At 38.8% G+C, this 16,627-nt stretch overlaps 1 protein-coding gene across 2 annotated transcripts in view; it reads left to right on the forward strand.

The window, feature by feature from the left end:
* LOC145495876 (uncharacterized) overlaps positions 1-16,627 on the forward strand; it is a 30,043-nt gene that overhangs the window by 3,503 nt on the left and 9,913 nt on the right. For both annotated transcript variants that reach the window (XM_081475469.1, XM_081475468.1), the window contains exons 2-6: positions 3,771-3,883; positions 5,228-5,317; positions 6,843-7,129; positions 9,198-9,294; positions 15,604-16,107. In XM_081475469.1, the coding sequence (XP_081331595.1) occupies positions 3,844-3,883; positions 5,228-5,317; positions 6,843-7,129; positions 9,198-9,294; positions 15,604-16,107 (1,018 nt within the window). In that variant the 5' untranslated portion in view covers positions 3,771-3,843. The remainder of the gene's footprint in view (positions 1-3,770; positions 3,884-5,227; positions 5,318-6,842; positions 7,130-9,197; positions 9,295-15,603; positions 16,108-16,627) is intronic.

The raw sequence follows: 16,627 nt of genomic DNA on the forward strand, positions 1-16,627 counted from the left end.
GGGTCTTAGGTCTTAGTTTTTGAGATTTGGAGGAGGTCCTAGGTCTTTTGAAATTCAGAGGGGGTCTTAGGTCTTAATTTTTGAGATTCAGAGGAGGTCATAGGTCTTAGTTTTTGAGATTTGGAGGGGTCAAAGGTCTTAGTTTTTGAGATTTGGAGGGGGTCTTAGATCATAGTTTAAGTTTTGAGATTCAGATGGGGTCTTAGGTCTTAGTTTTTGAGATTTGGAGGGGGTCTTAGGTCTTAGTATTTGAGATTCAGAGGGGGTGTTAGGTCTTAGTTTTTGAGATTCGGAGGGAGTGTTAGGTCTTAGGTCTGTGGTTTATGAGACACCCTTTTTTGTCCGCATTACTTCCGGGTGTCACTGTACTTAACATGGATTACCTCAGTCTTATTTATTTTGAATTCCAACAACCAGTGAGAATAATTTATAAATACGTGACAGCTTGTTATTAAAACAAACAGTGCAGTACATGTGTCAGAGCCAAGGTCTGTCAGCTGCTCTCTCTAGGTTAAATTTTAACATGTTGTTCAAGGGCAGAAAAAACCACAGGGAAGACAAGCTCAGGTTATTGAGTCAGATAGGAGGCAGTGTGCATTTGATTGCTTGGGGCACCAGACTTGAAATCCAGAGGGAAGCCAAGCTGACTGGTTATGAGTCAGATAGGAGGTAGTGACAGTGGCTGAGTGATTGGGGCACCAGACTAGCTGAAGTTGTTTCTCTTCAGACCTGAGTTCAGCTCCATCATGGCAGTTGTGAATAGCCAGCTGATAAAATTGGTAATCATAAAGTAATGATTGAAATGACTGAAATTTGATAATCTAGGACCGTAATAATTAGACAGACACTAAAGGATAGGAATATTAGCTATTTGTTGATTTTTTGTCTTATTTGCCCTTCACCCACCACCAGATATATAAGTACCAATTGTAAAACATTCCTTGATTTTATTTCTTTTAGTTTCTACAGAACTAGACCTTTCCTTAGTTGATTTTCTACTTACACAGCCATTAACTTCTTATTGGTTATCATAGAACATCTGATCACAAACTTAATGAGTATATTTGATCGTGGCTAACTTCAAGCATACGTAGTGTAACAACTTCAGATATATTTCCCTAACAGAAGCAGAATTGTATCCTTCAGCTTACTTACAAATGATTGTTTCACACATTGCACTCTCTTGCTGACATATTTGCTAGATGTCTGTTATTTGTGTTGCTTCCATGTACTGTACAAGAAAAAGAAAAAAGTCCAGTAATTATAGCATAATAGCTGTCATAGTGAAAAAACTACTGGACTTTATGTAAAGTTAATGTGTGGCAATTTATAAGATATTTTAAGAAAATTAATGAGACATATGTTAAAAAATCTTTATTTTAAAAGATTACTGCTGAAACTAAATTTTTCTTTTTTTGTAAAAAAAAAGAAGAAAGAAAAAAAAACTTGCTCAGTATAATATCAATGTACGAAACATGGTTGTAATAACTGGATACCAGTGAATTGGGTAACTAACCTAACATTGCTTGGTATTGAATATTCTTTTAAAAACTAGTCTCCCATTCAGGGGGGAGGGGGGAAGTAGCAATGTTGTCAGCTGCTGCTAAAAGATATGGCTGTGATCATATTCAAATTCAAAATCAGATTTTCATACCTAATGGCATACAATGTACTTACACCTTCGGGAAATGAGCTATTTATATAATTAGTTTTTATATTACGTGTCAAATTCAGATTTCCATACCTAATGGCATACATACACATTATCATGCACACTGTCAGACATGCTGCTGAGTCATCAGTTTTAAATTTTGAAATCCAACTGTTTCCAAAAAAAGTGAGGCAGATATTTCATGGAAGATTGTAATTGATTGTATTAATTAATTTATCTTTTCTCTCTTGACCCACGTTGTACTAAAAAAAGATGGAAATTAGTGATGGTAACCAGCATGTAGGTTGGGGGGGGGGGGGGGGGAGAGGAGGGGGAGACAGTGAGGCATGAACTTTTCACTACCCATTACCTGTAATTTCCAGACCTTGCCCCTTCCTTAGCTGTTGTTATAATTATGGTGTTTTTGTATCAAAAAATATCTCAAAGGACCTTACAAAATACTTCACTTCATGTTCCATTACCTTCAGTTGGGAATAATAATTATCCCATTGTCTCTTTTCATGCCTTCTTTAGAGATCCCACTCGATTTGCTTGTGGCTGTAAGCTCACCCTTACTCTTTACTTCAGATTTATATAATGCAGCCATTAATGGGAGAAATGGCTGTAAATGGGAATTTGGAGATCCAGCATGTGTGTTTGAGGGTATAAACAATTAAGGTTGGCAGCCTGTTAAGATTTAAAATTGATACATACTTCAGTGTGCGTCATCGACATACAATGCATGTGCTTGAAAGTTAGGTAGGAGAGTTTGAAAGAAGCTAATCAGAGTTAGTTGAGGTATGGCTGAGAGTAACCCTGGCTTGTTGAGCACTCTCTGAACTTCTTCAATTCATCTGGCCCGGGTTGTTTGATAATGCTATCCAGTGGATAAATCACTATCCAGCAGATCAGTGTCAGCAAATTAAAACAAACCATGCTATCCACTGGATAGGGATTTATCTTGTGGATTAAGTGTTATCCAGCCTTCGAACAATTGTGGCATTGTTCAATAAATTAATTGCCAATAGGAATGATGGAAGGGTTTGATGTTGCTTGTACCATAAAATGTGCATTATATTGATACACACTTAAGTCTTACAGTTACCGAGTTTGATAGCATGGCTTTGCTACATGTATATAGCTACAGTGAAACCTGTATTAAGCAGACACCATGGGACACTCACTAGCGTCCGCTTAATAGAGGGTGTCCACTCTAAACAGGTTCTAATATATATTAGTGTAATTATATACTGTAGTTCATTATTAACCCATTTGTAACACAGTGTAACACGCTGGAAGATCAAAGACTGCTCAAAGCACAATGTTCAGTTAGTCAATGCATCAATCTGGAATAATCTACTTAAGTTTAAAACAACATCGCTGAACAATGTTAAAGGATTGAGCTGAGGTTTTAGAAGTAAAAAGCCCTTGAAGTGTCCGCTTATTGCAGGTTTTGTGAAACAAAATGGCTTAGTTAAATATTGGTGTCTGCGTCCACTTAACAGAGGTGTCCCTGGATGCAGGTTTATTTTACAGTAAATGTTGGAAGAAAATTAAGGGACCTCAAGCTGGTGTCCACTTAATAGAGGGAGTCCGCTTAATAGAGGGTCCTTTTAACACAGGTTGACTGTAACTATGTTACATGTATAAAAGACAAAGACTGAACTTTGTTCATGACAGCAGGCCAAACTATAAGAAGAGGTACCGACAACCTGAAGGTTGTAATAACGACAGGGTTATTGGAGTTGCACTGTCGTCAACAGTTAGACTTAGTGGTAAACATAATTTAGGCAGCCAGCCTGAATAGGTGTTTTTAGTGGTGAGTTCGAACATGATGGTTAAATAAAACTTGTGAAATTTATTAATATGCAATCTTTGTTGTTCAAGCTTAAAAGCAAACAATCAAAAGACGTAATCAGTTAGTGTCATTCTGTTTTCAAAATGATACAGGTGGGGTTTTTTGTATTAAAATTTACGGAATGCATAATTTGTATTGAGGTTTGCAGGTCATTCATGTGACCTGAATAGTGTCTTTTCATTGGATCCATTTGTTTGGAAGTAGCAATGAATTTTGCAAGTATATAAATAGAGAATACCACTGTTTGCATTGTACTTCTAGGTGAAATTACTTAACAGTTGCAGCTGTTCAACAGTTTTATCCTGAGGATAAATTCTGACGCTTGCGCTATCTAATGTGGGAAGCCAGGGGATTATATGAAGTACTTCTATTGGGTGAGTGCTCATGGTGTTAGTTGTAATTGTGTCATTAAGTTTGTAGGATCTTTATATATTACACAATGTAACTTTCAAATTGAGTCATTTAGTTTAATCTGAAAGGGTTAAGGTTGTATGAGTTAGGGTTCAGTTGTACTCTTTGTTTTATCATATATCATTATTATCTACTAATTAAGTAAAGGAAGCTAAAAATTGAGCCAGTGGAAAAACAAAAATGCACAACAAAAGATGTTTTTCATTCTTGAAAGTAACACGGGTGGTGATCGGGTGGCCGATAGTGAGTGAGTTGGGGCTGGATGGTCCATGTTAAGTGGTCAGGGACATTTTGTTGTTCTTAGTCAAGATAGTTTGCCGTCACAACACCTCTTGATACAAGGAGGACTGGATGCAAGGGTGTACATGTATATGTTGTAGTTTAAACATAATGTATTTTAGGTAAGAATGTCTTAAGCCAGGTTATTTTGTTTTAACTTAGCTTAGATTTTGCAAATAACTTTATTTTTTTCTTCATGTTTGGGGGTTTCTTAAAAAGAATAACATGTCCACCACCCACCTCCCTGACTGTCCCTAACCCTATCCTACCCTTAAGGGGACAAGAAAATTAAAAAGGACAGGGTTAACGCTGTTCATTGAAAACTTTGAAAAGAACCTCTAAGAGGTACCAAGATCCCCATCCTTTTTATATGAAAGTCCACCCAGTACCCTACTCAGTCAGGATCCCATTTTAACCCCCACTTTTTTACTTTGTACTCACCTAGATTCACCCAATCTCTGACTTTGTAGTCCACTTTCATCTTCACTTGGCTATGCAAGCAATCATTACAAATTCTTGAATATTTAATGGCCTAATAAGTTATTGGTTTCCAGACTCCTCCAACCCCTTTGATGAAAATTAGACTAGTTTGAAATCACTCTGACCAAAACAAAAAAGGAAATTTAAACCACAACATGTATACATGTGTACCAGTCTCCCTGGTAAAGTGTGGAACTGTTGGGTGCTTTGGATAACTGCCTTTGGGGAAGCAGTTACCTGTTGTGGACTAGTGTCCAACTTGAAGGAGAGTAATTTTTGTTTATGGGAACTGTGATGCAATGTAAACCACAATAGCCCAGTACCTGCCTGGTGAACTGTGAAACTGTTGGGCACTTTGAATAACTGCCATGGCTTTTTGCTTTGTTCCTCCATTTTGGTACCTATAGGAAAAATTCTCTTTCCTTTGCAGTTTTCCACAAATCTTAGTACTTTCCATAATTTTCAGTGGTTCAGTAAAATGTGAGAAGATTTCTAGCCCCCGTTGTCCTGTAAGTTTTGAATTTAGCTTTTAAATTGTTCCTCAACAGGTGATTCTGTTGTTGGAAAAACATGTTTACGTAATAGATATCTTGAAGGACCAGTTGGTTTCAGTCGTCTTACTTGGTCCGCTACTGAAGGTGAGATGCATGTTTAGTTCTAAACAGCATTATTTAAATTGAGTAAGTTTAATTATTGCATGACCAAGTTAGTCCAGTCAAGGCCAATAACCAAAACCAACTAATCAGATTACTTTATTGCTGTTCCATATTTTCGCTTATGGCTTACTTGTTTACAGGAAATAACTTGGATGTCAAAGCTTATTAATCGTTTTCTTTCAACGTTTTCCCCTTTTTGCCTCGTGCCCATGTGACTCTCTTCACCTGGACAGGAGGATATGGAGGGGTTTTGCTGTATTCCTGTCTGAGGATTCTTCCCATTCCAATCCTAATGAAAATTCCTGAGTAAGGATACTTGGGATGCCTAATGTAAGGTTCCTGTGTAAAGATTTTTCGCATTTCTGATTGTATTCTGTTTTCTCAACACTTAATTAACAGCATGAAAGCAGATCGTTACGTCACGCTACTTGGGTTAAACCAAGAAGCAAGTCAAATCACTCTAGACAGATCACACGGAACGGATTCGCCCTGACTGGTTTTTGATTCTTCCTTATCATTTCAATCCGTGAAATGAAGCAAAAAAAACAACAAATTTAACCTTAAAGTTGGCTTTAAATTACAGAGCCACGTCAAGGTCCCTCAAACGGAATCTGTTTTAGGAAACCCTTTTGATAAAGGGTCTTAAGAGCTGAAGTCCCAAGAACCTAAATACAACTCTACCATCAGAAAAATCTAGAGATGGAATGAGCCGATTTAAAACTATCATATAATGCCCACTTTCTGAAATTAAGCATGCAGGTATAAATTAAAAAAAAAAATTTTCAGCAAGGGTCAGATTGGGCCAGGTCGTGTCAGATTGAATTGTATTCCTAAAAATACCGAAAGTGAAAATGCGCTCCTGTTTGCTTTAGCTAGCGTTACACTTGCTGGGGTAACTGCAGAATACCCTGCCACATCGAGCTTTTCACTGAAAATGGTTGACTACGCAGTACGCACAATTTATTTGTAACACGAATAAATTATGTAATTCTGTTTGAATTAATGAGTTTCTGCGTACTGCGTAGCCGGTTAGGAAGAATTTAGTTCGAGTGGCAGGGCATTCTGCGGTGAAGTCCACTTACATTATACTTGTTTGGTTTGGCAGTGGATTTCCTCTCATTCTAAAACAAGTGTCACGAGGCTACCCAAAGGGCCTTTAATTTTCAGTCTTTTTGTGTTAAGCATTAGTAAACGCTAAGTCAGCTCCCAATGAGGATATGCGAAATAGTGAAGTTTATGTTGCGTTTCAAGGTTTTTTCTAAACGTTCATGATATTTGTAGTAAATCGTTTATTAGCCAAGTTTGCTTGATACCATACTAGGAAAATATCGGTCTCTCATTTTTTGTTATGGACCTCACTGCACTCGGCCTGTACTGTCAAGATCTTGAGCCGATATTCCGCCCTTCAGTATATCTCTCGAGCTTGACTAATGAGACATTCTTACACCACCACATAATAGAGTTAAATTGACATTGACCTATTTGATCTTTTCCACTTTAATTTAAGAGTTTCTAGTCGGCGTTGATACTATAATAGTTTGTCAAGATCGTGGCAGAACCGTGAAATTTTTGGTATGGGAGACTCCTGACCGTGAAAGTTTTCGCTCTCTTGTGAGGCCGTCCTACACAGCAGCGGACGCTGCTATTATTGTGTATGACATAACACAGCAAGATTCACTTCGAAATGCAAGGGAATGGCTTTACATACTTCGGAGGGAGTGCGGACCAAATATTTTCAAAGCACTTGCAGGAAACAAAGCAGACCTTGTTAACGAGAGGAAGGTGACGTTTGAGGTAATTTGTGTTTGTAGCCATAGGTTTATGTCAGGTATAAAATCTGCAGTTACATTGTCAAATCCAATTCAGTTGAGGAAATCCGTTATAATTTTTACGTACATTGCATTACATCGAGCTGAATTGTTTTTACTCTAACAAGTTCGTTAGCTAATCGGTATCAAGTTCCATTACAGGATTTCTACCTGCGATCTGCCACGGCAAGTGTAGACACAGAATTCTCATTTTCATCACTCACCTCTTGGTCTTCCACACAATAAACTCTTTGTCTTACTAGACGTTGCTCAGAGTTTTACTTTGCTTGCCTGCAGTTATCTATGGGGCACCGTTTGTAAATTTATCATTAATTTTACTTTTCGGTCGTTTTTCTATTGATCTCAGTGTTGGTTTATTTATGATAATTCATTAATTACCGTCCCTTGTCACAAAAAAATAATGTTTTACTGCGATTGGTTATTTGTTAAAACCCAACGTACAAAATTTGGTTATTTCATAAAACGATTCATCTATGTCAGGGTATTGGTTGCGTAATAAAACCATTTTTATATGGGTTTGTTATTAGAATAAAACCAATGTTGCGTTATTTAGTTATTTGATAAAACCAGTGTTGCGTTATTTGGTTATTTGTTAGAACCAGTCATTTGTTGCTTATATTAATTATTAGATAAAACCATTGTGGCGTTACTTAGGTCGTTACTCGGATATTTATTTGACGAATTAAACCATTATTTCGTTTCAGTGTTGAAACTTTTATCATTGTATCCCTTGAACCTTTTTTTGTGGGCATCTTACAACTAAAAACCCTTTGGCCTGTCCTTTTTACGTTTTGAACGACGTCAACGCTATTATTTCAAATAACCAAATTCAATTTTATGAAATTGGTTATTTGAAATAACCTTAGTGTCCCGGGGGGAGCACTCCCAGAAAAATCGGGTGGGGGTGTGCGTCCTGCTTCCTAAAACCCTTACCCTAATTATGACCAAAATCTGCGATATTCCCTACCCTATTTATGACCTGACCAAAAATTCGAAACCCTATTTATGACGTAACCCTTAAATCAAAACCTTGTTTCAGACCTGTGTTATAATAAGTTCCCTAGTTTAGACCAATGTTAAATTACCGTAAACATAATTTGTGAAGGGCTTTTGCTGATTTTCTTTTAGATAATGACGAAAAAGTGGCTTCTTTTTAAAAACATACCCATATCAAGGCTAGAGTGCAAAAACCAGACCCTATTTATGACCAAAATGGCCAAAATCAGCTAAAATCGATACCCTATTTATGACCAAAACAGCTGAAAAACCATATTCTTTGGGGCCGCACATACCTATATAGCCCATATAAGGGAGTACCCCCCCCCCTCCGGGCTTAGTGTCAACTCGATGGGCTCAAATGTCGCCCAGCAGTATTGTAACATAAAGAAGGCGCTAAGTTTTTGCAGAGAGTTTGATCTCCGCGGTTAAGTTAACATGGCGTACGGATCAGATCAGAACGTGACGTTGTGCACAGCCGTTACAAGAGCAATTAGAGAAGCCTTATCGGTTGAAGAACTGATACACCATCAGGGAAGAGTTTTTCCTATAATCTATTAATCGTTATTCAAGTAGCAAAGGACAGCATTTTCGGCGCGGGGCAGCATTTTCAAGGCCGAGGTCACAGGTTTTCACTATACGGACCGACTCTAAGCCGTTAAATAACTTATTTATTTTTCCTTATCTTGTAAACTGGAGGACAAAAGTTTAAGACCGTGGGTAGAGATTTAGAAAAATCCGGACCGCGCTGAAAACCTATCAGATTGCAGGATTCGTTACCGTGCACTCTTGTAAAAAAAAAAAATTACACTATTTGTGAATGGGTGGTCAGTAATGAATAATCATAAATAAACCAAGTTCTCACGAAAATAAAAACGGCCAAAAGTAAAATAAATAATTGATCATTACAAACGGTGCCCTATGGTTATCTGTGTACAGTGTACCTGTGTAAATCCAGCTTCCCTCCTAGGCTACTGAAACTACAGGTTCAGCTCATTGAACAGGGTTTTGTTTCTTGAATTTGATTGTGTACGTAGGATGGTCAGTCTTTTGCACATGACAATGATGTGGATCTATTTATGGAAGTGTCAACATTAAGCGGTGAGAATGTGGAAAAGTTGGTCTTAACAGTAGGTGAGTTAAAAACCGATCTGTTTTTGTTTTACTAAACTTTTGGCAACTTCTGTTCACCTTCATCAAAGCTACAATGTTAAAAGTAATAGATCAAAAACGAGTGCGAGTTTTTCATCAGGGGTTCCAAACACCGAGAAACAGATGAAAGCACGACGCCGAAGGCGGAGTGCTTTTATTGTTTCGAGGTGTTTGGAACCCCTGATGAAAAACGAAGCACGAGTTTTTGAGCTGGCTTCTCAAAGTAGCATGAGAATTTTTTTCGAAGAATAGGTAATTAGTAGGCGTGCTCAATAGGCTATTGTCTGTTTTTTATTCATATGGTAAATGAAATGAATCTTTTATATGCGGCCATGTGGGCAAGTTTTAAAGGTTGAATTTTTAATAAATTAACATTATGCCGCGTGATGGAGATCGAGTGGAGATCAGAACGTTTTCGAGTTCCAAAAACCTCTTCTCAAGAAAATGTTTTGGTGAATGATGCTGTTCCAGTTTCAACTAAGTATAAAAACAAGTGGGCTGTGAACATTTTTGCCGAATGGCAGAGGTTGAGAGAGGTTAAAGTTCCGGTATTAGATTGTGGCGGTCTCTTCAAGGACTACGATTTACACAATGTTACCGCTGTGAGTGTAGATATTGCTGGAATGGACGCTCTGTCGCTGAACTATTGGTTGTCAAAATTTGTGATGGAGGTAGCTAAAAAGTCCGGTGAAAGATACCCTCCGAAGTCTGTTTATGGTATCATTTGTGCCCTCAAGCGTTATTTGGAGGAGAAAAATGGATCAGAAGCTTTGAATCCTCTGGACGCTAGTGACAAAAGGTACTTGACAACTTTTAGACCGAATTGGTTAGTAATTTAAAATGCACTGTTTCAGGACTTTAATTTTGTGTGTTATTTTTTGAAGGTTTGTCCTTTTCCGACGTTGCTTAGATGCCGAGATGAAGAATGGCGTTCGAGAAGGGCTTCACATTAAGTGTAAGAAAGAGGAAAAGGAGTTTGTGAGCGAGCAAGAAGAAGCAGTATTCTGGCAAAAGAAATTGCTGGGAACTACATCAGCTAAGTCGTTATTGAACACGATCTATTTCTACAACGGAAAAGTTTTGGGGTTGCGGGGGGGAGATCACAGAAATATTGTTGTAAACAACTTTGAAATTGGTCCAAATTTTATTAAGTTTGAAGAAAATGCCTCTAAAACTTATCATGGAGGTGTTTGTGATCTAAAGTATGTGCCGCGAGTGGTCAAGCACGTTTGTCATTCTATTGAGGAAAAGCACGAGCCGTGCCTTGTTGAGATATTCAGATTGTATGTAGGGTTAGTTGAGACTCATGCAAAGGAAGTTACTGCATTTTACTTTAAGCCATGAAAAACTAGGTTCGCATTCGATAAAGCGCCCGTAGGCATCAACAGCTTGAACAAGATTTTGCCTGACATGTGCGACGCGGCAGGCTTTAAACGCAAAACCGCTCACAGTTTGCGCGTTACTTGTGTTTCCTCCCTGTTCAATTCTGGGGTTGAAGAAAAATTGATTCGCGAAAGGTCGGGGCATCGTTCTAATGCATTGTTGCAGTACGAAAAGCCTACAGAAGAAAATGTGTCTAAAGTTTCAAAGATCCTAGGTCCAAGTGTTGTTAGTACAACTACATGTTTTACCACAGAGAAACAGGATCAATCTTTAACGGATGTTGTTTTCCAGAAAGGAAAATTCAAAAACTGTACAATTAATATAACGATGTCTAAGAAGGAATAATATGTTGCTGTATTGTTGTTGTAAACAATGATTTAAGCGGGAAAAATGCTGTATTTAGAATTATAATTAAGACTGATTAAAATTCAAGTTTCTTGATCAGTGTCTTGATCAGTTTTTGAACTAATCTACCGTGTGTTGATCGGTATGTTCATTGGGTATCAACATACATGCACCTGACCCAATTGATGCGAGCTGATTGGGTCATTAGCTCATGAATAATTAATGAGTTTGAGAAGATTCGGTACTGCTTGTGTAATTTGAATTAGAGATAGCGCGAGGGAACGTTTTACCCTCATCGTTGCCCTAACTCCCACAGGTAACTCCTCTTGTGGTATTTGGTCACACCTCGTTCGAAGACCCGGACGTCTATCAGTTTTTTATCCCTGGACTCAGTATGTTGTTTATTTGCTGATTCGCTGTTGCTCGCATGTTTTGCTCCTTACAAGCTCCTCGAGCGCTTACAAGTACTCTCCATAATCTAGGCGAAGAAACAGTAATAGCACCTCACTTTGTATACGATCCCTAGGACTTGGTTGATCGTTGGTCGGTTCTTGGGCGTTTTATGAGGTAATGTTCTTAGCGGTCTATAAGATAGTCAAATGTGAAAGTTTTGGAGGGCGCAACCCAAACGATTAGATGCACCCTTAACATAAGGAAGCACCGCAAACCCCAGTGGCCTCTCCTGTGACTGTCTGGGTTTGTTTTATTGTCGAGACACTTCCTTAATAGTCTGTCAGGACACCAATTCGCTTTCAACTCGGTTAAAACTTGTTCCTGCTCATTTGTTATTAGTTCAGGACGTGAAGTTGGCGTGAAGTAAGTTGGCACTTTTTTTGGAATCCGGAGGTCCCGAATTCAAATCTCCTCGCTGCCACTAGATGAATTTGTGTTTGGTGGTCCCAGATTCAACTCCTCCACGCTTTGTAAATAGCCAACTGCTCAGTCTCCCGCCAGTTGGATTTTTAACATGTATCTCTTCAATTTATAATATTTGTTTACTCATTTCAGTGTCGTTAATTAGCACAGTAGCGCTAAAGACTTTTACACTGTAATAAAGTGACTTATTTTATTAATTTGAATTGACCAATCAGGATTCAGCAGGGCCGGGGAAAACTATTGTCGATGTCAATGTTTGTTAACAGGAAAGGCTTTGAAGTCGGGAAACTTTTCTCACTAGAGACAGCGTTGAGTATTAACATAAAGAAAACTATAACTTCGAAAGCCACAGAGATTGTAAAAAGTGAAAAATATGAAAACTTTTGTGTCTCCAAGCTTTTGATTTGGCGCCGAAAGTCAGTTGCCCCGAGCGCGTCCGGCGACTCGCTCTTTACTCGCCGTGTCGCCAGGTAGCATATTAGTTGTGCTATTTTGAACAAAATATGTTGCTCGTCGTCAAATTAAGGTATCAGTATACCCCAAATGACCATCATTCGTTTGCGCCGCTTTACTGTCGGACATTTGACGAAAACTCCAGTAAAGTATATATTTTCTGAAAGTTTAAGAATTCTTGATTATTAAGGTATATTTATTAAGATAATAAAAAAATTAAGGTTTTCCGATTATAGTGCTCTATTTCCCAAAGTAGAGATGTTCACTAATCAAGTTCGTTTCCGATCGGGTTTGAGCGAGAGGACGCGATGAACATTGCTATGTCTTCTTTTCTTCCTTTCTCTAAAAAAACGGTGGCGGGAAATTTGATTACTTGTCTGGTTTGGTTTTGACACGCAGTTAAACTTTAAAAGTTGATAAAACATGCGTTTTCTTCACTAAAATAGTCATAACTTTTGAAAGAAGCAAAAACTAAAAATTCCCCAACACCGTTTGCTTTTAGCCTAATTTTCGGGCAACATTCTCTCCAAATTTTAGCGAAAAACGTTTAAAACTCCCCAAAAACGAACTCAAAAGGAGTGCTTCACTCGTTGAAATTTTTGTTTCGGGATACGAAGGAAAATATACTTTAGGGCGCTCTTCCGGTGTATTGAGATAATTACACAAACGCGTGAAAATAATGACGCGTTGATCGTTAGAGTGAAGGCTCATTTTACGTAAACAAGAGAGTTCAATCACAAAGCGGGCTCAGATGTGGGTAACCCGAAAACACTGACCCCCCGTCCGCGGACCCCCTACGGACCGGGTCCGTGGACTACACTACGGACCGGTCCTTGGACTACCCCTACGGACCCCCTCTACCGACCACCCCAAAATAGTGTTGTCTAATAGACTACTCGTGTCGGTGAAATTTTGAGTGTTACACTGTGCAGTTGTAACAGCCTTGAACTTTTTACACCCACCCCCCCCCCCCGCCCAAAAAAGAAAAACAATGCTAAAAAGCTGTTTTCAGTGTGACATGCCGATGACAAAAAGAATGAAAGTTCTTACCTTCCATTCGTGGCTCAATCTGGTGATGTAAGATGTGTTTTTAACTTGTTTAAGCTTGTTTGTTTCTGTAATTTCGCTGAGCAAATTGTGAAGCATGGAACGAGTTCACGAACCCATGGGAGAATGGGCTAAACAAAATGGGAGAGGGGAAAGAGCACAAATTTCGAGGCTCCCGGAGGCTTTCCGGTCTTTCATATACTGCATGGCCAAAGGAAAAGGCAACGTGTAATGATATAACTTGCGCCCGGGACTGAACCGAAGTCGGTTACATTTGCACAATGTAACGTTCGAAATTTCGTCAGCACGAGTTATCTAACAGACAATGAGTAAAATATAAAGCGATACTACACACCAAAACATCTAATAAGAGATTGATAATCCAACTGCTGTAGTCAGTAAATTTATCACTGAAAAGAGGAAGAGTGTGACAGTTTTGCGTGCGCGCGCCGACCTGCACGGCAAACAGGTTTTCAACTGTACAAATAACTACAATATCGCTGTATATTTGTACTGCTATTTGGATGCTATTTGCTGCAGTTGGATGGTAATTAATTATTATTTTTATTCTATTTTGGGGGGTGGTCTGTAGAGGGGGCCAGTAGGGGAAGTACGTAGACCGGTCCATGGGTAGTCCGCGGACCCGGTCCGTGGTGGGGATCCGCCGACCGGGGGTCCGTGTTTTCGAGTTACCCCTCGAATGTTGCTTCCGGCGGGAAATATCCTTTGCAAGATCTGAATCCCACCGCTCGTGCTCCTAGGTTAGTAAGAAAATATTTTTCGCTTCTGTTTCTTCTTTTCGATCTGTAAAACGCATTAGTTTTGAGATGACATAGGCAATGAAAGAGGGCACTCGTAAGCAACGTAAAGGAAACCCACGAGATACCGATTGAGTTGAGATGTTATCGTTACCGCTTCGAACGGCGAAAGCGCCAACGAAGTATTGCTCAGAGAATGTCCAATATTTTCCTCGTCCAGTGCAAGCAACTTCTCCTGCTCGAAGCAGGAACCTTTGTCGCTAGCCAGCTAACGCATCAGCCCAATTCTGATCGATTGTTTTTGAAACATTTCTGCCGTTTTCTGCATTTTGCGGTGTGATTTCTTCGCACTTGCAAATGGACACGATCTTTTGCGTTTCTTCGACGACATATTTAAGCTCAAATTAACAATCTACAAATGGAGAACTCTCAGAACAGCTCGTCGACAACTAAACACAAACGTTAGACAATCGTACTACGCAGCAATCTGTCACGTAACTTTTTAACGTACTTCTCGTGATAAGCCATTGACAGCTATCAGTTAGAGGTAATTATGTAAAGAAACGTTTTTTGTTTATAACTGCGTAGAATCAATCTCTTTTCATAGAAATTCTTTCAATGAAAGATCGCAAAAAGATCTATCTGAAAAAGCGAGAAACGATTTTTTTGAAAAGTGGTCAATTGTGGGGTATACTGATACCTTAAACTCAGAGTGCTCGCGTGAAGTTATGAGAAGAGACCAAAGCAACTTTAGCATTCTCTCTATTTTTGTTAACTGCGAAGAAAAAGACTATTATAAGGGCAGCTTGTTTTTGACTGTCGCTCGTACTGCGGGCGCAGCCACTGTATGTAAGGTATGTCACTAGCCAAATTTTAAAATGTCAGTAGGGCCTAGCCTGTGACTTTTAAAGTTGTACCACTCTTGACTTACGTCTGTGCTCCAGATCTTTTGTAAGTTGGCGAAAAGTGTAGTGTTAAACGTATCCTTATCCTGCGTCCTTAACCTCAACAAAGTTTTCTAAGACTGCTTTGTTCGTACCATTTCTCCGATTCCTTCAGATATTCTTTGGATTGATGGTGAGGAGTCATTGTTGTAAGGCCCTGATGTGAAAAGCATTGTGAAGTCTGATACTTGTCCTGGGTCGCTGAAATACAAATAGGCAATGAAGTGTTCCATATCTTTGGCGAACACCACATTGCTGGTGCCGCTCACTTGCTTGTAATATTCTGCTGCTTAAGCTTAAACTGCTGACACGGTTTCCTCGTGTTCAGTAAAGATTTAAATAGTACTGAGGGATAATTGACAACGCATGTTTCGGTTTTGAAGTTTTGATACCGCACATCAGAGACAGCTGAGTCCTAAATTGACAAAAATAACCTTTATCTAAAACAACTGAATGAGAAGTTATTATTACTTTTTTTTTTGTAGTGGACCAGTTGGAGATGGAACGTACTTTAGCGGAGACAATTCGAAAAGATAGCAAGGCTTTAAATCTGGAAGAGAAGAGATTGTTAAGGATTTCATACGCTGTCACAGAACTGATGACGGAAGTGGAAATACTGAACCTTTCACACAATGAGCTCGCAAAGTTACCACGTAGTACAAGTAACCTGTCAAACCTTACAAAGCTGAATTTGAACCACAACAAGCTAACACAGTTTCCTGAAGTTGTTGTTACTCTGATCAACCTGACGCACTTGTTTGTGAATGACAATGAACTCTCAACACTACCGGAAAAAATGAAAAATCTGGAAAATCTAGAGGAGCTGGAATTGAGGAACAACAAAATGAAAAAAGTCTTTAAATATATCGTGGACTTACATCGTCTTAAAAAGCTCTCCGTGACAGGTAACCCCTTGACGTTTGAAGAAATTGAACGCCTCATGACGCTAATGGATTTGAAACCACAAAGGATGTCGATAGACATTGCAGGTTAGCATTAAATATGACCATTTACCTTATTTCATGCACTGGTGCATCATGGTCTAGCATAGAACTGGTATGGCTGCATACTTCTTAAAGTTAGTGGTAGTGGATCAATTCTAAAAAACCTTACTAAAACAAAAGAAATTGTTTATTCGTGCCTCAACCTCAGTGTTATTTCTTTAATTTGTTTTAGTTTCCTAAGCCTTAAAGCTATGTTAGAATTTTACGAATGAGATACGCGATCATGATCGCAGATTGTGCTTATTTGTTACTTTCCGGTCACTTGCAAACCTCTGTGATTGAAGTATGCAACAACAACCAATTTTAAAATAATTCCCTTATATAGAGCCTTCGCAATCAGAAAAATAGGTCCGCAATGCGTACTTGTGTGCTTATAGCTAGTTTTATTCACTGGGTTGAAGTATTGTAGTCTTACGATTAGTCAATTACTAGAAAGGTAAAAGTACAAGAATAAATGAGGTTTGTGCTAGGAACGTACTTGAGCCTGCTGTTTTAACTACCCAGA

The sequence above is a fragment of the Orbicella franksi genome, chromosome 8, assembly GCF_964199315.1.
Source record: "Orbicella franksi chromosome 8, jaOrbFran1.1, whole genome shotgun sequence".
Taxonomy (NCBI): domain Eukaryota; kingdom Metazoa; phylum Cnidaria; class Anthozoa; order Scleractinia; family Merulinidae; genus Orbicella; species Orbicella franksi.